The 18,710-nt window shown below is 45.4% G+C and overlaps 1 protein-coding gene across 29 annotated transcripts in view; it reads left to right on the top strand.

Moving 5' to 3' along the window:
- OSBPL10 (oxysterol binding protein like 10) overlaps positions 1 to 18,710 on the top strand; it is a 329,934-nt gene that overhangs the window by 88,803 nt on the left and 222,421 nt on the right. For 2 of the 29 annotated variants that reach the window (XM_084987589.1, XM_084987593.1), the window contains exon 1: positions 13,693 to 14,149. The exons of 7 other annotated variants lie outside the window; for them this stretch is intronic. Coding sequence is in view for 5 of the 22 variants with exons in the window: in XM_084987586.1 (XP_084843712.1) it covers positions 4,189 to 4,292 (104 nt within the window). In the remaining 17 variants the exon portion in view is untranslated. Of the gene's footprint in view, positions 1 to 4,041; positions 4,293 to 13,692; positions 14,150 to 14,272; positions 14,484 to 15,496; positions 15,599 to 16,437; positions 16,674 to 16,700; positions 17,067 to 17,120; positions 17,170 to 17,444; positions 18,525 to 18,710 lie in introns of those variants that run through there. 20 more of the 29 variants (XM_084987585.1, XM_084987587.1, XM_084987592.1 and 17 more) reach the window with 16 other exon arrangements.

Below are 18,710 nucleotides of genomic sequence, written 5' to 3'. Positions count from 1 at the left end.
GGTGTGTCTGCCCCACCTCTATTCCCCTCCCACCTCTGCTTTTGAATTTATTGCCAGGAGCAGAGTATTTCTATGAGCTGACATACTTCACCACTTCCTTTCAGTCTCTGCTCAAATCCTCCACATAGACAGGCCTTCCCTGATCACATGAAGATAGGATGCTCCAAATGGCAGCCTTTTTCACTTTCTGACACTGTATTGTTTTATTTTTTCTAAAGCACTTACTGACACTTACCATTTTTGTTTATATGTCTGTAATTTCTTTCCTCTCACTAGCACGTAAGCTGCCTGAGGCAGGAGTTACCTGTTCTGTTCACTGCTCCATCCCCTGCATTTAGAAGAAAGCCCTGCAGTGACTGTAAACATTGGTTTAGGGAAACTTACCATTTAATGAAATCAACTGGAGACCGAAAGTTCAAATATCTGGTTCTTGTTCTGGTCCCTCTACAAACTATCTGTGAGACAATGGGACAATTTACTTAAATTTACCAGGCTTATGTGTCATATGGGTCAAATGGAATGAAAAGTATCTCCCCACTTTATGAAATGACGAAATGACCTATGAAATGAGTGTTGGATGCTCAGTGCTGGTTTGGGGCCACAGGACCCTTTCATGGCAGATGAACCATTGGCTCCATGTTGCTTTTACCCTAGTCACAGACCCTCGAGTGGGTACCTGGCATTGCATCTGGGTGTGACCTATGACCTAAGTGGAGACCTTTCAATAAATTATGACATCAGTAATTCAGAGGCAGGCTGTGTAGTTTCCCTGCTTCTGCAGGGGATTGGGAGAACGGTCTGCTTCCCAGAGCCATAAAAGTTCTTTTGACATAAAATCCTCTACAGAAGTGGGTTTGGTAGGCAAGCTGCCTTCAGTGACTTGAGTGACAGTTCTTCAAAATCAGGTTTAACTCCAGGGAGTTCTCCATTAGCCATGGTTGATGACCTAATGCCTTCCTTGTCCCCAACAGGTGCAGCCTCTTTTATCCCTGAAACTGGAATCCAGTCTGCTCATGGTTAGCTGAGTGTGGCTGATCTGGTTCTCTTTTCTTTCCATTCAGAGAGGAGTGGCCAGTAGAGGGAGTGGGCAGGGGGCTCAGGGTGGTCCCCAGATGAATGAACTGGGTTTCGAATGATTGGGTTTTGAATGAACTAGGTTCTGCTGACTGACTGGTCTTTAATTGGAATAAGTACCCTGGGTAAGATGCAGAGTCAGCGAGGTGAAACTCTCCCATCCTGGTGTAAAGTCTCAGGCATAGTAAAAGTACGAAAATGTCCTGAGTGATGGAGAATAGGCTTTAGAGAGCTTTATTCCCTGGTGGTGATGGTGGTGATAATAGATAAATGAGGACAGTGATAATGAAGGCTCGAGTTTTTGCTTACTGATATTCTCTCTGGCTCATCAAGTAACTTGTATTAACCTCCTCTCCGTGTGTGGTGCTGTTCTGACCTCAGAGGGATTCTTAATCAAGTAACATGGCTCTGAAGGAGTTTCCAGTTTAGGTGGCAGAGAAAGTCATGTAACTAATGATGGTGATGATGATGATAATAATAATAAGCCAAACACCTTCCCATTTTTTCAGCCCCATTGGTCAGCTGTGGGCGGGTTGATGAAAGTGGAATTAATTCTGACTGAGCGTGGTAGGAGCAGGTGGGTCATATCTATTTTATAAAAAACAATGTAAGAGGTGGTTGGGGGAGGGTATGAGAAATTTGAAGAACTGAGTGAGAGGAGATTAGCTTTCCATGACGTGGACTTTTTGTTTGCTCTTGCTTGGCAAATTGAGTGGCAGACTAAATAGGTGGCGTGCCTGGCCACCTGCCCTTCGATATTTATGTCTTTGAGCACACTGTCTTCAGTGTGTTGGTGAAATCTCAAACAGCTTAGTGGAGTCCCCCCCCCCCCCCCGCAAACTCATGTTACCTCCATAGGAGGTGCTCAAAACTCAGGGTGGGAGTTTCCGCCGTGGCTCAGTGGTTAACGAATCTGATTAGGAACCATGAGGTTGCAGGTTCGATCCCTGGCCTTGCTCAGTGGGTTGAGGATCCGACGTTGCCATGAGCTGTGGTGTAGGTCGCAGACGCAGCTTGGATCTGGTGTTGCTGTGGCTGTGGTGTAGGTCAGCAGCTGTAGCTCCGATTAGACCCCTAGCCTGGGAACTTCCATATGCTGCAGGCGCATCCCTAAAAAGACACAAACAAACAAAATACCCCCCACAAAACTCAGGGTGGACCTTTCCTGTTGGTGGAGAATACACACCTCTTCATTCCTCCCTTTCTCCTGTTTCCCCCTCTTTGAAGGATGGGAAGAGGGGGAAACAGGAGCTATCACTTAGTTCTTAACCAGACTGCCTGACTAAGAAGGTTCTGGAGATGGTGTAATGGAGATTTCAGACCAGATTTGGAAAATATCATTGATGTCTTGGATTCAGTTGATATTTACTATCCATTCTCCTGTCTCATTCGGCTTTCATCTCATCATCAAGATTAGCCACCCTCAGGCTCTTTGATGTGGTGCCTTGTGGAATGCCATGCCTCTGACATGTTGAGGAGTTTGACATGTTGAGGACTTGGGGAGCAGGAAGTTACAACTGGTGTGTGTCCAGTATGAGATCACAAACAGGTGCCCCTAAAAAATAAGACCAGGGAGTTCCCTGGTGGCTCAGCAGGTTAAGGATCCGACATTGTCACTGCTGTGGTGTGGGTTCAATCCCTGACCCTGGAACTTCCACATGCTGTGGGAGTGGCCAAAAAGTAAATAAAAAAGAGCAGGATTTTTTTTTAGGGTAATTGCTAAGTATCTCCTTGATATCTTATTTGATAATTTCATTTATATATAATATATATGTAGTGCTTGCTGTGTGCCATGTGCTGTTCTAAGCTTTATACAAATAATAACTTATCTAATCCTCATAAGAGTCCTGAGAGGTAGATACTTTTCTTACCTAATTTGTTTGTTGCTTGTTTTGTGCCCACTATAGACACTTTTGTAGTTACCTCTAGACAAAATTTTTTTTTTTTTTTTTTTTTGTCTTTTTGCCATTTCTTGGGCCACTCCCTCGGCATATGGAGGCTCCCAGGCTAGGGGTCGAATCAGAGCTGTAGCCCCCGGCCTATGCCAGAGCCACAGCAACAAGGGATCTGAGCTGAGTCTGCAACTTACACCACAGCTCACGGCAATGCCGGATCGTTAACCCACTGAGCAAGGGCGGGGACCGAACCCTCAACCTCATGGTTCCTAGTCGGATTCGTTAACCACTGCGCCATGACGGAAACTCCTCTAGACAAATTTTTTAGGAGAAACCTCAAAACTGGAAAATTCTGTCCACTCACTGATACCTCCTCTTCCTCAGAAAATGAGGGAAGTTTCACCTTTGCTTGAGCTCAGTGGCAAAGCACTGGAGGCTTCCCTAGACATAGATTTTGACAAGGTCAGACCAGGTTGCAAATTTTGACTCAGGCTCGCTAAGAGAGAGTCTGTGATGAGTGGGAGCGTGTGGACACTCTGGCCTCTGTGTCCTCTGCTAGGGATTATGTGTCCCCAGAGAGGGGACTGTCCCCCAGTCTCCCAGGAGGACCCGGTGACCTCGGAGTGGCTTTGTTTTGGCCTCAGTGTCGCGGTCGCAGTGGATTGTGTTGCTTGGAGACCTCGGAGCAGGTGTTGGAGGAACAGTTGAGATTTTAATCTTGTTTTGGGTATGTTTGCCCCTTTCAAGTTAGTTTAATGATGTGCCAGGTAGGGCCAGCCAGTGTGTGGATTTCCCTTTGAGAATGTGTGTGTTTTTCTAGGGCCCTTGGTGGCAGCCTAATCTGATCTGATCTGCCCCGTCAGTCACTGGGCTTGTTCTTGCATTTGTGCCTGCGACTAATTGCCAGGCCCACCCTGTCCTTTCTCCCCAGCCCTGAGGTCTGCCCCCTGGGTGGCTAGGATGCTTCTGCTGAGGGCTGGGAGGGACCAGATCCCGTACTGGGGAAGGTAATCAAGCAGTAAGGCTAAAGCTGGGTGTGAGAGGGCTGATTAGAGGGGGTGTGGACGACCCAGGGAGAGAGTGAGTGGGCCAGCTGCCCGCAGCAGCCAGAAGAGGCAGGATGACTGATCTCTCCCTGTGAAACCCATCAGCCCTGGTGCAAATTCTTTGAATAGTCCTGTTTGGATTTCCCTCTTTGATCTCCTCTCTTTCCCACCTCATGGGTGTTCACAGCCTGAACAATCCATTGAGGAGAAATTACTTCTGGACAGCTGAGTCGACTGGTTTTAGCAGACATCCTATCTTTGACTTCCAGCAGATGTGGTATGTATGTGTTTTATATATATATATACACACACACACACACAAACATGTATATATATGTGTATACGATACACACACACACACACACATATATATATATAGGCACTGGAATATTACTCAGCCATAAAAAGAATAAAGTAATGCCATTTGCAGCAACATGGAGGGACCTAGACATTATCATCATTATCATCAGTTGAACAGGTATTTCCTGACCAGTGCATGCTCCCATCCCACACCTCTGCTTAGAAGATGCTTTAAGGCTGAGGAGGCTTGGCACATTTAGTGTGCTCTTATCTTTCAGAGAGAGGCAGGAGGTGCAGGACTTAGGGGCAGATGGCCTGGGCTTGTAACGTCTTTGCTGCTGATGGGCTGCGTGATGCTGGTAAGAGAGAGACCTTCTGTGTTTCCTTGTCCTTAGAAAGGGGTGACAATAGTACCTACATCAGAGGGTTGGGCAAATCTTAGCAAGTGTTATTTTCTCTACCTTCCTGCTCTTCTCCAAAGATGAACCATGAGATGGTGGCAGGGATTGTTGTTGTAGTTGTTAACCTTTAGATCCTTCATGTTTATTTTCTATTTATGTATTTTCAGGGTTAATTTTTAAAAATTTTCATTGGAGTATAGTTGATTCACAATGTTGTATTAGTTTCATGTATACAGCAAAGTCAATATGTATACATAGATCCGTTCTTTTTGGAATTTTTTTCCCAATATAGGTTTTTATAGAATATTGAGTAAAGTTCTCTGTGGTATACAACAGGTCCTAGTTAGTTATTTTTTTATATATAGAAGTGTCTATGTGTTAATCCCAACCTCCTAATTTTCCCCTTCCCCCCATGTTCCCTTTTGGTAGCCATAACTTTGATTTTGAGATCTGTGAGTTTGTTTCTGTTTTGTGAGTTCATTTGTATCACTTTTAATTAGATTCCACATATAAGTAATATGTGATATTTGTCTGACTTAGTGTGATAATGTCTGGGTCCATCCATATTGCTGCAATTGGCGTTATTTTGTTCTTTTTATGGCTGAGTAATATTCCACTGTATATATGTACATCTTCTTTATCCATTCCTCTGTCAATGGATACCTAGATTGTTTCCATGTCTTGGCTATTGTAAATAGTGCTTCAATGAACATTGAGGTGCATGTATCTTTTTGAATTATGGTTTTCTCCGGATATATGCCTGGGAGTGGGATTGCTGGGTCATATGATAATTCTGTTTTTAGTTTTCTGAGGAGCTGCCATACGATTCCATAGTGGTTGTGCCAATTTACTTTCCCAGAAACAGTGTAGGAGAGTTCCCTTTTTTCCACACCCTTTCCGGCATTTATTACTTGTAAACTCTGTGATGATGGCCATTCTAACTGGTATAAGGTGGCACCTCATAGTGGTTTTGATTTGCATTCCTCTAAAACGTAGATGTTGAGCATCTTTTCATGTGCTTTTTGGCTATCAGTCTTTCTTTGGAGAAATGTCTATTTAGATCTGCTCATTTTTTGATTGTTTTTTTTTTAATATAAAGCTTCATGAGATGTTTGTATATTTTAGAGATTAATCCCTTATCAGTCGCTTTATTTGCAAAGATTTTCTCCCATTCTTTGGGTTGTCTTTTTTTTTTTTTATGGTTTTGTTTGCTGTACAAAAACTTGTAAGTTTAATTAGGTTTAAGAAATGGGTGAATTCTTGGAAATGAAACTTAGTTTTGGAACCAAAGCTAACTTCTTAAAAAAAAAAAAAAAAAAAAAGCTGGGTTGATATAGATTCTCTGTTCTTTAACCATAGAATGAGTAAATGTACCCACAGTGCTTCATCCGTATCCCAAAACCTGGTGCAGCTGACTGCATTATAAGAACCTTACCAAACTGCATTGCCATGGCATCTCTGGAAAAGAGCAAATACAGGCTCTTGTTTTAAATTCTGACTTGTTGGCTTTGTAGTCAATTAACTAAACTGCTGATACAGTGCAATCTGCACATGGGATCCGACTTCATGTCTGCATTTGGAAATGTGATAGGGACTTCTGGTAGTTCTTGTTTTATCCCTAGACAGGCCTTGAGGCACAGCGGTGGTGGAATGGTTCAAAAGAAAATTAGCTGGTTTTCTGCTTTTTTAGATGTGGGCATCAAGATTCAGAGTGGATAAGCCCCTTGGCCAAGGTCACAAAAGTGAGAATCAGTGGCTCTCAAGATGTGGTCCTGGGGTTCCCTGGTGTCTCAGTGGGTTAAGGATCTGGCATTGTTCCTGCTGTGGCTTGGGTTCAGTCTTTGGCTCTGGGAACTTTTGTGAGAACATCTCTCAGCTGAGGCAAAAAAAAAAAAAAAAAAAAAAAAAAAAAAAGGGCGTGGTCCTACCTGTAGCATTAAATTCTCTGGTTCCACCCAGACCTCCTGAATCTGAGGAAGGGACTTGTGTTTTAGCAATCTTCCAGGAGATTCCGGTGTAGCAAAAATTTGAAAACCCCAGATCTGGTTGGATCTCCTGCTGCCAGATCCCAGCTCTTCCCTCTACGCTGTGTAAACCCCTAGGGAAAAATAAAGGACATTGTGATCCAGGGACAGTGGAGTTTAGGGCCTGACTTGGTTGGGTATTTGTGGAGAAAGCTGCTTTTGATTCTGACTACTTCCTTGGTCTGCACAGACCAGCTTCTCATCTCTCTCTCCATCCTGGTGGGCACCAGGCTGGGGCAGCCCACCCATCTTTGCTCCAGAGCTTTAGCCAGTGTCGGAATCCTTTTCAGTGACTTGATGGGTAGGTTCAAGCTTTGTGTAGGTAAAGCAGAGACTTGAATCAAGACTCAGCCCATCTTGGAGTTCCTATTGTGGTGCAATGGGATGGGTGTGTCTCTGTAGCACCAGGATGCAGGTTCAATCCCTAGACTGGCACAGTGGGTGTTACCCCAGCTGTGGTGAGATTGCAACTGCAGCTCGGATCTGATCCCTGGCCCAGGAACTCCATATATCTTGGGGTGGCCAAAAAGAAAAGAAACAAACAAACAACTCATTTTGTCTCCAGGATTCCCAGGTAAGTTCCCTGGGTTGTCAATGGCAAGGATAAAAATGAATTGTGAGCATTCAGATGGGTCTTGATATTTTACAGTTGAATTAAAGTAATAGTTGAAGTTGTCGCCCAATAGCCCTGGAAACTTAAAAGTTAATCGGAGTTCAGAGGGTGATGTTGGGGTGATATTCTGCAAGCCTATAAGAACCCTTGTTAGAAACTTCTCAATTCTGGCTCCTGGTATTAAATCATCTGCTCCTTAAAAGCAGAGTCTCATCATAGATCAAATCCAAGCGCAGAACATCAAACCTGGTGTTAAAAGTTCACTTTGACTCCTACTGATGCTTTATCTTGTGGTTCCTGAGGCAGCAGCCACTGGGTTGACGGCCCTGAATCTACACGCGTTTCATTCGGCCTCGCCCTGGGGCCCCTTGAGTAGGTGAGCACCTACAGGGTGCTGTGTGATGATCTAATTTCTCAGAAACTTTAGGCCTAGTGACTTGTAACTTTTCTTTAAATCTTTCTCGGAAATACTTCCAAAGTGACAGAGCTGCAGAACCCACCTCCTGAGCTGATGTGATTTAGGAGCAGGGCTTTTGACCAAAAGTGAGGTTGGTGCACACTTCTCATCTCTTGGTTGTATGGGTCTGTAGTGCTGAGATCTTTGCTGAATGAACGATTAGAGGGGAAAGCTGGAAAAATCAGAAAAAACCAGGGTGATGAATAACACTGTAACAGTTATTCTGACTCAATTTTTGCCCTGGTTTGGTTTGGTTTTATTTTTTGCTTTTTAGGGCTGCATCTGGGGCATATGGAAGTTCCCAGGCTAAGGGCTGAATCAGAGCTGTAGCTGCTGGCCTATATCACAGCTGCAGCAATGCAGGATCCGAGCCGCATCTGCTACCTACACCACAGCTTATGGCAACACCGGATCCTTAACCCACTGAGTCAGGCCAGGGATTGAACCTTTGTCTTCACGGATAGTAGTTGGATTCATTATTGCTGAGCCACAATGGGAACTCCTGCACTGGTTTTTCTACTTTAGGAAGGTTGAGGGAAACTTTGATGTTCATATTCCTTATTTTGCATTCTCAGCCACAAAGATTCTGATTCTCTAAGTATGGGATAGAAGTCAGGAATTTACATTTTAAGCAAGTTTCCTGACTGATTCAGGAGGAAATAGCTGACCCAGACTGTAAGAAACATTCTTTTTAGAAGGCAAGACACTTTAATGTTCTTTTTTAAAACTCTAGGAGTTCCTATTGTGGCTCAGTGGGTTAAGAACCTGACATAGTCTTTGTGAGGATGCAGGTTCAATCCCTGGCCTCGCTTAGTGGGCTAAGGATCTGGCATTGCTGTGGCTGTGGTACAGGCTAGCACATGTAGCTCTGGTTGAACCCCTAGCCTGAGAACTTCCATATGCCACAAATGTGGCCATAAAAAGAAAAAGGAAAAAAAGAAGACAAAAAGCAGGCACATGAAAAAACTTCTCTACTTTATTGTCTTTTAATTTTATTTATGGATCTTTTTTTTTTTTTTTTGGTCTTTTTGCTATTTCTTGGGCCGCTCCCGCGGCATATGGAGGTTCCCAGGCTAGGGGTTGAATCGGAGCTGTAGCCACCAGCCTACAACAGAGCCACAGCAACGCGGGATCCGAGCCGCGTCTGCAACCTACACCACAGCTCACGGCAACGCCGGATCGTTAACCCACTGAGCAAGGGCAGGGACCGAACCCACAACTTCATGGTTCCTAGTCGGATTCGTTAACCACTGCGCCACGACGGGAACTCCTATGGATCATTTTTTAATTGGAGGTCTTTTAAGAATTTAGAAACATATGTCACTACTTTTTTTTATGGTTTTGCCTCTCCTAATAGCATGTCCTCCCCACTCTAACAGTTTCAAAATATCCACCCATATTTTCTACTAATAATATTGTTATACAGTTTGGTATAATTATGTATAATATTTGTTATAATTATTATTATTATTACTTTTTTTTAGGGCTGCACCCACGGCATATGAAATTTTCCCAGACTAGGGTCACATCAGAGCTGCAGCTGCCAGCCTTCACCACAGCCACAGCAACACTGGATCTGAGCCACATCTGCAATTTATACCACAGCTGTGGCAATGCTGGATCCTTAACCCACTGAGCGAGGCTAGGTATGTAACCCCCATCCACATGGGTACTAATCAGGTTCGTAATGTTCTGAACCACAACAGCAACTCCATAGTATAAATTATTAAACCTAATACTATTAGTTTTTTTTTTTTTTTTTTTGGTCTTTTTGCCTCTTCTAGGGCCGCTCCCTCGGCATATGGAGGCTCCCAGGCTAGGGGTCCAGTCGGAGCTGTAGCCACCGGCCTATACCAGAGCCACAGCAACGCGGGATCTGAGCTACGTCTGCGACCTACACCACAGCTCACAGCAATGCCGGATCCCTAACCCACTGAGCAAGGCCAGGGATTGAACCCGCAACCTCATGGTTCCTAGTCGGATTCGTTATCCACTGCGCCACGACGGGAACTCCTTTTTTTTGTGTGTGTGGTTTTTTATTAATGTATTTAACATGTCAGATGTTTATTTTGCTATGAGGTATAAAGATTTATAAATCTTTAAACCTTGTAAAATTTCTACTTTTTTTGTGTGCTTTTTTTAGTGCCTCATGTGAAGCATATGGAAGTTCCCAGGCTAGGGGCTGAATCGGAGCTGTAGCTGCCAGCCTATGCCACAGCCACAGCATTGCCAGATCTGAGCCATGTCTGCAACCCACACCACATCTCATGGCAATGTGGGATCCTTAACCCACTGAGCGAGGCCAGGGATCAAACCCATATCCTCATGGATACTAGTCTGGTTTATTATCTCTGAGCCATGACGGGAACTCCTAAAAGTTCTACTTTTTGATGTTTGGTTTTTTTCGCCAACATTTTGCAAGATGTTCCATGTACATTTAAAAAGAAGTTACATCTTTCATTGGGATGTGTAAAATTTATTTTATTTTTTTTTGTCTTTTTGGGTTTTTTTTTTTTTTAGGGCTGCACCCACGGCATATGGAGGTTCCAAGGCCAGGGGTTGAATCAGAGCTATAGCCACCAGCCCACACCACAGCCACAGCAACATGGGATCAGAGCCATGTCTGCGATCTACACCACAGCTCATGGTAATGCCAGATCCTTAACCCACTGAGCAAGGCCAGGGATCAGACCTACTTCCTCACAAATGCTAGTCAGGTTCGTTATCAGCTGATCCCTAAGGGAACTCTGGGATGTGTAAAATTTAAAATATTGGTAGAGGAGTTCCTGCCGTGGCTCAGCGGTTCACGAACCCGATTAGTGTCCATGAGGATGTGGATTCGATCCCTGGCCTCGCTCAGTGGGTTAAGGATCTGGCATTGCTGTGGCTGTGGCGTAGGCCGGTGACTACAGCTCCAGTTGAACCCCTAGCCTGGGAACTGCCATATGCCGTGGATGCGACCTTAGAAAGACAAAAAATAAAATATTAGTAGAATTTAAGATAAAACTTGGGAATATGTTATTTTGAATCTTTATATTCCCATTTGTTTTCTGCATATCTGTCCAATTTTTGGGCAATAGGAGAATTCTAAATTCTCCTAATCTGATTGTGTTATATTTTTTAAAATTATATATCTGCTACCTTTGATTCTATATTTTGGCATCTCAGCAATGAAAACTATTTTAATCAACACAAAATTTCTTAATAGATTAGGGCTGTGGGCTGTAAGGCTGGATTGCCTGGCTTAACGCCGAGCCATGTCATTTCCTCTCTAAGATAATATCTTGAGCACATGATTACCTTCCTGTGTGTGAAATTTTCATCTGCAGAAAGGCGTTTTGCTCACATCTACTTCCTAGGACTGCTGGGAGTTGTAAATGAGCTAAAACGGCAGCATGATACAATGTGTGACACGTGGAAAGTGCTCTATAAACATCAGTAATCTTTTTTTATCAGTGATTCAGTTTATATTTTTAAGACAACTGAAGGCCGGCATGATGGTTCTGCTAGAGACAGGCCATAGGCCATGCTGTTTCTCTAATATGTTTGTTGGTGAACTTGTAGTGCATTCCTGGATATGTTTAATAGTGGCTCAAGTTCTTAGGTAATAGCAAGTCTCTTTATCCCCTGGTTGGTGACATGCCTTAGGGTCCTCTGACAATTTAGTACCTTATGGAGTGTATTGGAATCTCCAACTTAGTGGTTTGGGGCTGGTGGCCACATGGCAGCCTCAGAGGGCAGACTGAATAGCAGGCAGCTGAGAGATGTCAGAAGGCCACTACATTTCTCTCACTATTGCCCCATGTTCTGTGAGTTGAGAGGATTCCAGACCCGAATGCTTGGCTGAGATTAAAGTTGCCTGCAGGATGTCCATCGACAGATGATTGGATTAGCAAGACGTGGTATATAGACGCAATGGAATACTACTCAGCCATAAAAAGAACAAAATAATGCCATTTGCAGCAACATGGATGGAACTAGAAACTCTCATACTGAGTGAAGTAAGTCAAAAAGAAAAAGACAAATACCATATGATATCACTTATATCTGGAATCTAATATATGGCACAAATGAACCTTTCTGCAGAAAAGAAAATCATGGACTTGGAGAATAGACTTGTGGTTGCAGGGGGGTGGGGGGTGGGATGGATTGGGAGCTTGGGATTAATAGATGCAGACTATTGCCTTTGGAATGGATTAGCAATGAGATCCTGCTGTGTAGCACTGGGAACTATGTCTAGTCACTTATGATGGAGCATGATAATGTGAGAAAAAAGAATGTATACATGTATGTGTAACTGGGTCACCATGCTGTACGGTGGAAAAAAAGCAAAAAACAAAACAAAACAAAACAAAAACCAAATAAAAAAACCCAGAGTTTCCTGCAGGTGCTGTGCCAGTGAACCTTGTCACATGTGGGGTTTTGGTCCAGGATCCCATGTCTTCCTCTCCAAGAAGTTTGGTTATTGGGAGAGAAATTCTGGAAGGTGTATCCTCTCCCAAGCCAGAAACTCTAAGAGTTTTGAGTGTGAACCCTTCTGAGATGGAGGAGGTCAGGATGGCCAAGGTGTCCCAGGCCACCTGGAGAGGCAGAGACACCCTATCTAATGGAGATGGGTGGCTTCACGGAAGTAACTTTTGGGAGAACTTGGATACGTTTGTTTCTGAAGATGAGACGTGTTCAATCAGTGATCAGCAGATGATAGCAATTGTGAAGACCTAAGGTAAATTTAGGGAAATCCAGCCACAATTTGATATCCCCTGTCCCTTCACATACTGAGTACGCTTTGCTTTGCTGATTTTCCCTGAATTTTTCTTTTCTGTAATTAAGCGGTAGGTTGGAAGTTTTCGAAACATGGTGATTCTAGCTCTCAGAAATGCTGGCATTTCAGATGGTTGTGAAAGGAGGGAGTTGGAAGGCAGCTGAAAGCTGGAGAATTGTGTGCAGTGCTGGGAAGACCACTCCCCACCCCTCTGCTCCTGCATCAGGCAAGGCCTGCCCTCCACCATGAGGGCTGCAGGGGGAGGGGAGGCTACCTAGGGCTGGAAAGAGAAAGCCGCTGCCATTTTGGTGTGTTGGTGGGGTGTGGACTAGGGTTCTCTCTCTCTCTCTCTTTTTTTTTTTTTTTTTTTGTCTTTTTAAGGCCATACCTGCCGCATGCGGAGGTTCCCAGGCAAGGGGTCTAATCAGAGCTGCAGCTGCTGGCCCACACCACAGCCACAGCAACTTCAGATCTGAGCCACGTCTTGGATCTACATCACAGCTCACAGCAACGCTGGGTCCTTAACTCACTGAGCGGGGCCGAGGATCGAACCCGGGTCTCATGGGTACTAGTCAGGTTCGTTACTGCTGAGCCACGACAGGAACTCCCTTTTTCGGGGCATGGGGTGGGGTGGATTGAGGTTCCCAGTCAGGCAGTCAGTCCTCAAACCCAGAGAAGGATCTTTAGCTGAAGAGCAAGGTCACTGTTGCCGTGGTCAGGCCAAGGTGCAGGTGGGCAGTCTGAGCAGGGGCTTCTCCGAAGACAGAAGGCCTGGAACAGACAGATTTCTACAGAAATAATGATGCCATGAAAGATTTCAAGGAAGTGAGGAAGGCTGTTGTCTTTCAGGGTGCAAAGTGATTTTAGAATGTGAAGAATTTCTTTGGGTAGAGTTCCATGGAAGTTTGTCACGGAACTATGTTCCTGAGCTAGTAAGTGTGGATATCTGGGCTAAGGAACAGCTTCTCTTGATAAATAATTAACAAATACTGTGGGAGAAACACCACAAAGCAAAACACAGAGGGCCTGGGAAGGGGAGGCACATCTCGGGAGGAAGGATGACTACGGCCAGCTGGGAGCTTGGTCCCAGTCTTCTGCCAAAGTGCAAGTGGGTGGGCCTGAGCGGCCCGGGTCTCCTGCCTGGTTTGGAGGAGGGGCTGAACATGTCTGTGAATGGGAAGGCAGCTAAAGGAAGGATCTTGACTCCCCCCCTTGAAAAAATAACTTGGGTATGAGAGGTTTCTGCTCAGGCATCAAGGAGCCGGCAGTCACCTCCCTCCTCAGGCCTTTTTCCTCTTGTTGTTTTGATTTTCACTTTTAAGTTTCGATGAAGTGATATTAGCTTTTTGTCAGCAGCAGCAACTCATCTAGCGAAGTTCGTCTTCCAGAGGTTTTTTGTTTTTGTTTTTTTTTACTGCATTTTTTCCTGTTTGTCATCCTCCTAGTTGGCTCTTGACTTCTGCCTCTTGTCCATGAGCTGCCTGCCCCCCACCCTTCCCACGGCCCCAATCCTTTCCCTTTTTCTGCTCCAAACTGGATGAGGCTGATGGCTGTTGGTGTGCCTCCCTCCTTCCAAGGTAAAGATGTCTAGTTTTCAACTTGTAGATCCTACGGTTGAAGCTTAATGAAACCATGTCAAGCGGCAGCGGGGGTCGGGGGTGGGGGTGGGGATTAAGTATTAAAAGGCTACAGGTGTGGAGTCTCATTGTGGCTCACTGGGTTAAGAACCAGACTAGTATCCACGAGGACGCGGGTTTGATCCCTGGCCTTGCTCAGTGGGTTAAGGATCGTGTGTTGCTGTGAGCTGTGGCGTAGGTCACGGATGCGGATTGGATCTGGTCTTGCTGTGGTGCAGGCTGATGGCTACAGCTCTGATTTGACCCCTAGCCCAAGAACGTCCATCTGCTGCAGGTACGGCCCTAAATAGACAAAAGAAAGAAAAAAAAAAGAAAAGCCTTCACGTGTGGATAAGTGATCCTCAGTGATGCAGGGTTTGGAAAGTAGTGATGGGTAGGGGTGGCGGCTTTGCTGTGTGTACAAGTAAGCATGAATACGCATGTGCTCGCACTCAGGTATGTCTACGTGTGCACATGCTCTCATGTTGTTCCCAAAGCAGCAGGCTTGTCTGAAGCACAGCCGCAGGCGGTGGCCATTCCTCAGCCCTACCGAGGCAGGCCTGCCACCGGGCTCCAGCTTTGGGATGGGCTGAGGCTGCCACCCCGAAGCTGGCCTGATCAGGATGGATGGCTCTTTTCATAGTTTTTCTCTCCTCATGCCCTCCCTTTTCTCTCAGCACCCTCTTGGATTTGTTAACATAGCACATCAAATATGCTCCCTCTGCATACAGTTAAGCTCACCTGCCCATCGAGTTGCCCTCTATAGCTCAAGACATTAATTGGAAAAGAACCTACTAGGAATTAGGTTTATCTTACCCATTTCTCCAGAAGGGAAGACCTTTAAGAATGTTTCAGGGAGTTCCTGTCGTGGCGCAGTGGTTAACGAATCTGACTAGGAACCATGAGGTTGCGGGTTCGGTCCCTGCCCTTGCTCAGTGGGTTAACGATCCGGCGTTGCCATGAGCTGTGGTGTAGGTCGCAGACGCGGCTCAGATCCCGCGTTGCTGTGGCTCTGGCGTAGGCCGGTGGCTACAGCTCCAATTCAACCCCTAGCCTGGGAACCTCCATATGCCGCGGGAGCGGCCCAAGAAATAGCTAAAAAGACAAAAAAAAAAAAAAAAAAAAGAATGTTTCAGGATTTTATCTGTCATTTGCACTTGGTTTAATGAAGCCTTGTCCAGAAGTACAGTTAACTTTCCCATTTAGAATGAAAGCTGAGACTTATAGATAGAGCTGCAGGTTCCTAACAGTGATACCTGACAGAGCCCTAACCCCGTGGGGAACCAAATGTAATTTCTTTCCTTCCAGGGAATGTGACCCAGAGGCATTGTCCTTCTTGATGCTGTATGGACACTTCTACCTGCATGACTCAATGTTCAAAGGCCATCCTGAAAGAAGACTTCCTGTTTAGTCTGTTGTCATTTTTAATCAGATATTCTCCCATCACTCCTTTCCAAATAGGATCGAATTCTTAACTGTCTTTAGAAAAGGAGTAAATTATTGATGACCTTGCTTAGTGCACGTGATTCAGACCTCTGCACTTGCACTGAAATTATTTTAGGAAGCAGTGGAAATGTTTTTTTTTTTTTCCCCACCTGAGGCAGGAGGTTAGAATTAAGATGTCATTTTGAAATAGGTGATGTGAAAAATCATTACTGTGTTCCTGTATCCTGCATAATGTGACCTCAATTAGTTATTCTGTCATCCTTATTGGGAAAAAAAAAAAAACACCCAGCATTCATTTCATTTTTTGATACCAGCTTTTTAATAATGTCTTTTGTAAATATATGATTGGTTTGGATGGGATGCATTTGTGAAGCTGCCTCTGGGAGAGAGGAAGGCTGGCAGGGGACAGGTTGATGGGTTGGTAGAGGACAAAGGTATTATTAATAAGCCCTTTCTCCATCCCAGCCAATGACACAGGGCAGATGGGGCGGTCAAGAGAATGGAGAGCTTGTGCATTTTCCTTGAAGACTATTCAGGTTATCCACTACCTTTTCTGCTTCCCGCTGTGTAAAGGGGGCATGTTGATAGATGGGGAACACCGAAGTTCTGCCAGGGTGCTTTGGGGTGTGTGTGGGGGGGTTGGTGGAGACACAGCATGTTGTAGTTTGAGCTGGTTTCCCTTCCCAACACTCGTAAGGATCATTGCTCCTCATGCTGACTTGCCAGGAGCAGTGTCTGCACAGCTGCAGTCACAGGGACATTAAATATAGGTCATTAAATATAGGTTGAAAATATTTACTCCTAACGAGAAGGCAGGCTCAGCCTTTGAATCATACGGCCACTAGTGGCTCAGAAGTGACCCCAGTTCTTCTCTCGTTGACAGAGTTTGGTTTTCACATCACAGAAAGGAGGGTGAGAAAATTTCAAATAGAAGGACATGAAAACAGATGTGTAAAAAAGGTTTTTTTGGGCATTGGTCAGGCTGGCTGCTGTAACAGATCTTTGCAATCCAATAAGTAGAAGCTTCTTTTTCATCCAGGTAAAAATGATTTGGGTTTTAGCAGGTGATTCCCTTCCAGGTGGAGATTCAGGGATCCAGGCTTCTTCCCTCTTGTGTCTTTGCCACACATGTTGAGTTGCCCTGCAGGGTGTCTCCATTTCAGTCAGTGTGTATGTATGTGTGTGTGTGTCTGTGCGTGCGTGCACTCGAGCATCTGTCTGTCTATGTGTTACGGGCCTGGCCTGCCTTACTTCTGTTCACATCCTGTTGGCTGCAGCTCAGTCACGTAGGAAATGTATTCTGCCTCTCTCCTAGGAGAGGAAGATAGGCATTTGGTGATGAGCTATAGTTGGAGCCAGGGCTTCTCAAACTTGAGCTGCATCAGAATGACCTAGAAGCTTCCTGGGACCTTCCCCCGGTGTTTCTGGTTCAGTAGGTCTTGGGGGCGGGGAGGAGGGCAACAACTTACATTTCAAACAAGCTCCCAGGTGATGCTGATATTGCTGGGCGAGGAACCACGCTCTGAATAATATTGGTCTGTGAATGCATTTTTGTGTCATGATTTAGCCACGCTAATTGTGGAAACCAGAAGTATGTCCTTATTATTGTGACTGGAGAGATGGAAGGAAAGGAGAGGGGTAAAAAAAGAGTAATAGTCTTGGCCAGAACATTGGAATATTACAAATACTTAAAAGTGGAAGATTCTTTAGAGGACTTGGAGTTTGAGGGGAGGGAGTCAGGTGTGACTAAATTGGCTGCAGCTGCTTCATGAGAAGGGGATGAATCGGGGCCTCTGTTGCCAGGCATAGGGGCTTTCAGCTCTGCCAGCTCTGTTGGAGAGGAAGGTTTGGAAGATTTGGAGAATGAAGTACCTAAGTGGCTACAGGAGAGGTGACACGGAGAAAGTGGCAAGGGAGGGCTTTCGTGAGCCTAGAAGGAGAGTATGTGATTGCTGGAGTGAGCCTGGCATGGATTTGGACACAGACAACCAGGTCTTTGAGTCTCAGTGCCTGTAAAATGGGGGGGGGGGGAATGATGTCTGTCAGGTCAGAGGTTTGTCACCTTTGTTGGTTCATGGTGCTTAAGGGTAAAAAAAAAAAAAAGATTTGGAGTTCCTGGTGTGGCGCAACGGAATAGGCAGCATCTTGGGAATGGTGGGACGCAGGTTCGATCCTTGGTCCAGCGAGGTGTGTTAAGGATCCTGCATTGCCACAGCTTTGGCTTTGGTTGCAACTGCAGTGGCTAGGATCTGATCCCTGGCCTGGGAACTGCACGTGCCTAGGGCCTGCCAAAAAATAAGAAAAAGAGACGGGGAGGGAACTGTAGTCTAGGCATGGGATCACAGGTATTTCTCAAACTGATAAGAACTTGCTGCCTCCCACCCCCACCCCCTTAATTATGCTGTGGTTGATTGAAGAACTGTTCCATGGCTTGTGTGCGCCTGTGTGTCAGACAACGTTTGGCCTCTTTAATGAGACAAACCCACTGACCACAAAGTTGGATGTTGAGGCAAAGCCCAATTGCAGGAGAGGTTTTGATGGGGGGGCAGGCTGGTAACAGTTTGCCGACTATGACTTTGAGTCACTGCTCCAGGTCGGGAAAGAGCACGAGCCCTGAGCCCCATGGTAGGAGGCAGCGGGGTGAGCCAGCATGAGTGGAACTGAAAGCCAGAGGCTGAGAAGTCCACAGGGGCTGAGCTGAGCCTTTGGGGAAGTGGGGGGCCCAGGACGAATGTGGGTCTGGAATGGAGACATCTTGCCCTGATGAGGAAGAGGCAGTTGTCTTTGAATATGTCCTGGTGATAGACTGTGAAAATAAATGGGCCAGGTACTCGGCTACCAAGATTTGTTTGAATGATTTAGGCAATTAGCAGTTGCTGTTTTTCTTCTGGTAAGAGTCTGGTGGCATTGAGGCCTCCTAGGGTGGAGGGGATTCTTGCTCCTTGTGTGAAAAGTGATCTACAAAGGGCCCTCTGGAGGGTATCCCCCTGTGGGTGGGAAGGGAGGATTTGTGAGCACCTCCAGTTCCCCAGGGGGCCCCTGAGCTCTGACCCTAACCACACCCTCCAGCAGGAGT

The sequence above is a fragment of the Sus scrofa genome, chromosome 13 (assembly GCF_054392235.1).
Source record: "Sus scrofa isolate SSC_HxYL_T2T_F1_AM1 chromosome 13, Sscrofa_HxYL_maternal_Yorkshire_Landrace_v2.0, whole genome shotgun sequence".
Lineage (NCBI taxonomy): Eukaryota > Metazoa > Chordata > Mammalia > Artiodactyla > Suidae > Sus > Sus scrofa.
This window is presented reverse-complemented; position numbering and strand designations above follow the sequence as displayed.